The sequence below is a fragment of the Sesamum indicum genome, linkage group LG11 (genome assembly GCF_000512975.1).
Source record: "Sesamum indicum cultivar Zhongzhi No. 13 linkage group LG11, S_indicum_v1.0, whole genome shotgun sequence".
NCBI classification, from domain to species: domain Eukaryota; kingdom Viridiplantae; phylum Streptophyta; class Magnoliopsida; order Lamiales; family Pedaliaceae; genus Sesamum; species Sesamum indicum.
The window spans coordinates 6,562,513-6,570,324 of NC_026155.1; the positions used below are offsets into that span (position 1 = coordinate 6,562,513).

The 7,812-nt window shown below is 30.1% G+C and overlaps 1 protein-coding gene and 1 long non-coding RNA gene across 4 annotated transcripts in view; one reads left to right on the plus strand and one right to left on the minus strand.

Moving 5' to 3' along the window:
• The window catches only part of LOC105173434 (putative ABC transporter C family member 15), an 8,581-nt gene extending 5,403 nt beyond the window's left edge, over nt 1–3,178 (minus strand). The window contains exons 1-2 of one of the 2 annotated variants that reach the window (XM_011095162.2): nt 2,955–3,178; nt 1–595 (exon numbers count right to left, since the gene is read on the minus strand). The exon at nt 1–595 is cut by the window's left edge and continues 1,726 nt beyond it. In XM_011095162.2, coding sequence (XP_011093464.1) covers nt 1–595; nt 2,955–2,988 — 629 coding nt within the window. In that variant the 5' untranslated portion in view covers nt 2,989–3,178. Of the gene's footprint in view, nt 596–903; nt 932–2,954 lie in introns of those variants that run through there. The other variant, XM_020698139.1, reaches the window with a different exon arrangement.
• Nucleotides 275–2,948, plus strand: LOC105173432. 2 transcript variants are annotated; one of them, XR_848746.2, is made up of 3 exons: nt 275–416; nt 504–654; nt 1,790–2,948. It is a non-coding gene; the product is annotated as an uncharacterized LOC105173432 (long non-coding RNA). The 2 variants fall into 2 exon arrangements; XR_002288096.1 differs by lacking the exon at nt 1,790–2,948 and having other exon boundaries at nt 504–670.

Genomic DNA, 7,812 nt, shown 5'->3' on the forward strand with positions numbered 1-7,812 from the left:
CTGAAACTCATGCCCGTCTTCCCTCGGATTGACACAACAAGCAGGCACACAGAAGCTAGAAAACTCAGGATATCAGCATATTCTTGCAGCCCGAGTTGGCCGTTGTTCGTCATTACACAATGAGCATCTATCATGGCACGAGCAAGAGACAACAAGAAGCTTGACGTCCACCAGAACCTCAAAATCCATGGAAACTTGATGTACTTTCCGTTTCGAATCTTGTTCAGTACAATCAAAGTGATCACCCACGATATCACTTGCATAATCCTGGACGAAAAGACCGAGACTCTGGATCGGCACTGAGTTCCAGTTTTCCTTTGCAATATCAGCAACGCTGCAACGTGAGCACCGAGCATTAAGATGGAACAGACGATGCTTAGTTTAAACAACAGGCCGTACTTAACATGTTCCTTGGGGTATTTCTCTACATCCTTCATTTTCTTTGTCCCTTTGCAGAGACAATGCACATTGTTTCTTATGAAGTGGAGCATCAAAACTGCTAGGAATCCAAGTTGCAGGATTATACTCGCATTTTCCCACAGGCAGGGGGAGATCTGCTCCGGCCATGCTACCCGAAATTCAAGAAACCGTAAATCTGTCAAGAACGAAGACAAACAACGGGGTCATCGACAGGATAAACAAAACTCTATCCAGGTAATTTCAGTTTCATGTACGTTCTTGAAAATATGAGAGAAATAATGATTTTCACATTCAAACATGAAATGATTTTGTTGGTTCATTTACTTCTCTGTAGATCAGAAACTTTATGATCTGATACATATTCTTGATCTATATGTTTTGAGCAAGTGCTCTGTTACTCAGGCTTTCCAACAATAAACATGATAGCTATTGAAGTAGAACTACACTGCTCGTCAAAACAATCGCTCGATTTTGTCAGTGTACCTTTTGTAGTCATATGTTACATGACAAATTTTCCCCAATGAAAACCCAATATATATTGCACAACGTGTCGATATAATCTTCGAAAGTCAATAGAGTATGAGCGTCTATGTAATTGTCAAACAAAATCGACTTCGCTCATCCTAAATCTCTTTCAATATAGAAAGATGGATCTTTCCTGCATTACAGATTAGTACAGCTTAAAAATTATGATAAATCAATACTATCAACGCACACAGTTAGTGAAAACAGCACGAAAACTTGTAAACTTTTGTGATGGTTAATCAATATTTGACATCGATTTAGCCATCATTCAAGCATTTGCCATGGTTTTTTTTTACCTATAGTTAGTGTTTAGGCGTCATGCTAAAATAGCAACTAATATCTAGATAGGAGGTAATTTGTTTCATTTTCCAAAAAACAAGAGGTAATTTACTATAAAAAAGATTATAAGGATTTTTTTGCTCATTTCCCGTATCACAAGTTAAATTGTATTTAACCCCTTGGTAATTAGTTGTGATAAAAAAATCAATCTTTTATTGCAGTGAAAGATGAAGTAAAGGTACAATCTCTGTGTTAGCAACCAACCTAATGTAAGAATATAATTCTTGTAGTTTTCTGGGAGTCATCACATGTTTTGTTCTGTTTCTTCTTACATTTTCTGCTTAAATTATGTGGGGTGCCTCCCAGATCCTGTCTTACTTGTTGGATTCTTTTATGAACTAGCCCATCAACTTTTATTCTATTAGCTTTTTAACCCACATCTTGAGGAGTTTATTCAACAAACACCCCCCCTGAAACGGCACTTTCACGTGGGATCAGTTTCTAAAAAACGCTTCTTGGATGAAAAGAGTCCTTGTTAAGACGCTTTTCTTGTATTTAAAAGCAGAATGCATGGAGCACGAGGATCTTCAGACAAAAAAGTGAAGCAATTTTTGGTTCACTGGTACTGCTCCATAGTACTAAAACCCTCTTGTCCAAATCATGGTAATATTCTAATTATATTCTTACATTCTAAGACAAATAATTTTGGGGTGGGGCCCTTCAGATAAGGGATTGGAGAATTCTTATATACACCCTGCAAAACTTTTAGTTCAAATTAGATTTGGTCGGGTCTCAAATAATTACAACATTAAGTATACAGTTAAGGGATAAATAGTCATAATTATATGACAAGTGTATAGTAATTGTTATGCGATTGATTGGGTTTCATAGGACCTAATTTAAATAAAGTTTCTTATAGACTGTGCGATGTCGTCAATAATTAGGTTCATATCATATTGACATAAGTATGATAATGACCGTAGAAATTTTCGAACATATATATATAGAGAGAGAGAAGGGAAATTCTAGTTCGGACTCAGTTCGTCAAATTTAATTTGGACAAAAATTTTTGATGAGGGGGAGAGAATGATTGTCTTTGGAACTTAGAATGTAGACTGAAGATTAGGTCAAATAAAAGACCACAAATCTTGGATCTCAAGCGCATAACAGCATGTTTGTTCTTTCCCGATCACTCTTACACTTGATGAGCTTCACCACAAAGTAGGAAATGAAAACACTAATATATATATATATATATATATATATATGAATTAACCACCTTAATCCATGCAAACAACATAAGACCAAAATTTATGGAATTTTGATATATACTGAACTTTTTATTCTTTTCTTACTTCAATTATTTACCACAACAAAAATTAACCAAAAAAAAAAAAATAGATACTGTAGCAGCGTTCACCATAGTTTTCGAACAAGAACAAGAACAAGAACTACCAAACTTAACGAACGTCGAAAAAAACAAGAAACGAGAGACTTATGAATTTGATCGAACGACCAAAACACCAAAAACATATAACTAATAAAAAAAGCCGTATTTTCATATCGAAAAATATATCCCAAAGTTATCATAAAATAGCCCATTTATGCATATAGTTATTTTTCCCCTTTCTTTTTCTTTTGGGGGGGGGGGGCATGCATGTTTTGGTCGTTGAGAAGGGAAGTGTATACATACATACATACATATATATATATGTAGGAAGAGCTCTTACTTGCAGGAGTGGTGAACATTCTCTCCAAGACCATTTACCCTTCTCTCTCTCTATCTCTCTCTCCCCAATCTATTTTTCTGAAGAAGCAGAATAGAATTGAATCTGCAGTTCTGTGGCTGAGAATGGAAACTTTTGCTTTTCTTCACAAGTGAGTGTGTGTGAATGAAAACGAAGTTTAAAGCAAATTCTCATATGCAGAAGAGAATATATCATATGAGAGAGGGTTGGGGAAACCTCACACACTCTATTTATATATACTCACCACTACTCTCCTAACTTTTAAATAAATATTGAAATATATATAATATAGATATCACGTGATGCTAAATTTTTATTTTTTTTCCTGACGAGAGAAAAAAGATATCATTATTATTTTTCTTATTGGAAATTATTGTTAAATAAAATGATATTATTACTTGTTTTTTATGGTAACATCATATGATTTACATTATAGATATCTTTTTTCCCAAATGGGGTTTGACCAAATCCAATCAATCATAAGGATTAAATGAATTGATCCACGTAATTTAGGTTAGTAGGCATTTTCGTCCTTTAATTTTTTAAAATAGCATTTTGATTCTGTATTTTTTTAGTTTTTACAATTTTAGTCCTTTTTCTTTTGCTGGATGTGAACTACACCAAGGTGAAAGGTGAAACCCCAATGAAAAAAAAAAGGATTGAAATTACGAACATTAGAAAGACACATGATCAAAATACTACCGTATAAAGTTATATGACAAAATACAAGCCAAAATGAGTCAATAGGCACAATACCCTCAAATTTAAAAGGTCATGTGAGATATGTATGCATTTTTCTGACTCCAAATAATTTGAATTATGAGAACTCCAGCAAAGAAAAGACTGGAATCGCGAAAATTAGAAGACACAAGACTAAAATGCTATTCTAAAAATTTAAAGGACGAAAGCACTAAATAATTTAAGTTACGAGACTAGAAATACATTTAGGTCTAATTAAGTGTTATTAGTCATGTAATGTTATATGTGTATTTAATTAAAAAAGAATAATATTAATTGTCAAAATTCTTCCAAAATCATTTTTATCACAAAAAAAGGCCTGCTATTACCTATGAGTAGTGATGGTTCTGGAACTGTCACGTTATGGGACTAAGAGGGTATTTGATGAAAGTTATTTGAAAATTTTTATAAATCGATACATCTTATAAGATATTTTTAGAATTTATAAGATATTAAATTTTATTTTAAAATAAATTTATGAAGTGTTTGGATAAAATAATATTATGGAGCTTATAAGATGTTCATAAAAACAAATTTATAATGAATTCAGAAATATTTCATAAGATTTTAAAAATAAGTCAGCAACTCCTTATTTATTTATTTATTTTAAACAGCTTGTAAGCTGCTAACATATTATTTTTACAATTTATAAGATATTTTTCTTGAAAAATTCACCAAACACTTTGCAGCATCGTATAAGTTTTCAAGCATAATAAAAAAATAAATGTCGATATAATTTACCCCATAAAAATACTTTGATAGGGGAGTTTAGGGATATTAAAGAAATAAATGGGCATGGGCAAAAAAGTATGTATATAAAATATATTGTCCTAATCACCCCACCATTGAATGTTTGTGGAAAATAGGATGTTGTATGGGTTGTGACATCAATAGTGGTGGGGAAATTCATAGCACATTTAGGTTATATGTTTATTGTTATTTTTGTATTGTAGCCCTCATTTCTTCACAATTATGATCACTTGGTTTCCACTAAATTATTTATATGCCCATCTCTCTCTCTAGTGGGAAAATTTTAATTATTTTTGCCTCATGCTAGTTTATTTTTTAATATAAATGCTTAATGGAAATTGTTTAGTAGAGTTAATTATAGGAGGTAATTTAATTAAATTGGCCTATTAATTATTTTATATATGTTAGGAGGTTATAAACTTTAAATTTGGACACTAAATAAACTTCAAATTTTTCGGTTGTAAATATGCGAAAGCACGGGTGGCATCTGCAGACCCATCAAGAAGAATTGCGTCTGTGCTATATGTACTGGCCAAGTACTTAAATTTTCAAAATACAAACTTAAAAAGATATATTATTTTTGTTACGAAATTAAGTTGTTTTAAAATCCATTCTGTGTATTTATTGAGTTTCTTGATAAACGAAAGAAAATATAAGTTAGAATAAAATAAAATAATAAAAACATAGATAAAATGTGATTCAGATGGTGCCGAGTGGAAGGGCTGTCGCTCAATGAATAAAAGTTACTTTAGGGATAATGGGTGATCTTCCCCAAGAGCTCAAATCATACTCCCAGGAAAAGCTCAAACGACCTTTAAATAATAGAGTACCTGTATCCGAAACCAACACAAGTGAAAAAAACCATCGATATTTTTGTCAATAATTAAAACAACGTATTATCATAGTTTTTTTTTTTTTTTCAAAAACTCCTTACAAACATGTATAATATAAATTATGGTTATTATGTGTAATACTTTTTTTCTCTAATAAAATTTTCCCTAAATGTACTGAATTATTAGTATTAAAATTAAAAAAAATAAAAGGCTTATGATATATTATTTTGGTTTGGAGATGAATAATTGGGTTGAGCAAAACATTACATCACAATCTGAATTCTTGTCCACCTAATTTGGCACTATGACAGGACCAATATTGTACCCTTGAAAACAACCTTTGAAATGACTGAAAACACACTTCACTACACTATACAACCTTTGATTAATATATGCTGACAATATAATATCGAGGTCCCACGAATAAATTTAATTTTATGAGTTTGAATCATCATTAATTTTATTGGTCAAATCGATATATCTGTATGTAGCAATCGTTTTAAAAAAACACACTACAACCTGATTAATATATGTTGAGAATTTAAGACCAAATTCCTATGAATAAATTTGAGGTTATTTATTTGAATCTCATCAGATTTATGAGTATTTGTCTCATTTAATGTGAATTTATTATGATCGATATCTGTCTTATTTAATGTGAATTTATTGTACTGTGCGTTCATTATTCGAAATTTTTAAATATACATTACAAAATTATTACTCAGTTGACTAATTTGGGAATTTTCTGTCAAGACTTGAACTTAGAACTTTTCTTTTTCTTTTTTTATTATTTTTTAAGAAATAATAATTACATTATTTTAACACATTAATGAAGAACAATCGAATTATAAATAATAATAAAATAATAAATTCAAATAAAATAAGATAAATACCCACACGTTTATAAAACTCGAACTCAGAATCTTATTTATCATGGGATCCCAATAATAAATTTTTTAGGGAACAACCTAGTGGTTTAAAGCTCAACAAGACATCTCTAAGTGGGAGTTGGGTTAGTGTGTGTGTGTAGGTACCAGAGATGGCCATTAGATGCAAACCTCATAGACACTTTCTCCATCCCACAAAGGATGTCTGAGTTATTTAAGTATAAATTTTAATTTAAATGACTTTTTTGCCCTCTTGTTTAAAATTAATACCAACAAAAATAAAAAAAAAACATTTTTACCATATATTATTCCATATATAACTAAAAAGACACCAGATAGGTGGTCATTAAAATTTATTATTCACTTATATAATCAACTGTAATATTTTTTTTGTAATTTTTATCTTAATTTGTAAAAAAAATAATAGCGGGAATTTTACATTTTTATTTCTCAACAAAAATCAAATATGTCCATCTTTTTAGGTTCGGTCAAACTACACAAATATTTTTTATTTTTGTAAAACTACAGCTACAATAGTGGTATAGATATAATTGTAACTATAATTTTAAGGGGTGTACCTGTAATTTTACAAAAGATGGACAATGTTTATATATTTTGACATAACTTCGAGGAGTGTTAATGTAATTTATCTTTTTTAATGCTACGCAGAAATTATAATTTTGGATCTCGACTTTACAAATCAGGCAAAGCCTCGATCGTTTACGTTTTTGGAAAACTTAAATCGGGTAAAAATTATTTTTACATGAACAAATAAAAATTAGAACAAAAAATACCACGTACGGCAATTTCTACGAAAATATAGAAACTTTATTAGATAAATTAAAAGTTACCTTTTTCAAACAGAATAAAAAGAATTAGTTCTTTAAAAGGATTACTTATTATTGAGTCCATATAAAACAACTCATGGAATTTTCCAAAACTTTATAATTTTTCGTAATTATTTTGTCAATTTAGCTAAAATTGTAACCATAAAATAAAAAATAAATAAATAAATAAAAGCATCATGTTGGAGATTTATATTTTATTCATGAGAAGTCAATTTATGATACCAAATTTTAATCTGGTGTATCAAAAATCATCACGGCATGTCTAAAAATTGTTGAGCCCTTTCGATCAGAACCGTCGATTATGGGCTGTGAGAGTGTGTCAGCATCAATCGGGACCATTAGAGGAGTGGACAACTTTCATAGTCAAAATAATGGATAAAGAGGTCTAACTCAATTGACGAATTTTTTTTATGTAAATTAATTACAATTATATTGTAAATTTGGATTATTAAATCAAATATATATATATATAGCAAATCAATAATTACTATTACAACTTACAATAAATCAATATTAATACATTGGTGGGACTCGAATTCATAACTTCCTAATTATGGAGTCTCCGGTTCGTCAACTAAACTAAATATTATTGACATTAGTTGACGAAGTTTAAGCTCCGTAATTATAACATTATATAATCAAATATCCTAAATGTGTGGATTGTTGTTATATTCTAATAAAATTAATAATTATTTTTTCAAATATTTTGAGCAAAATCAGAAAGAGTAAAATAATAATTTTCACCTCATCATTTTGGCCTATATAATTATTTTTATTGGAGATG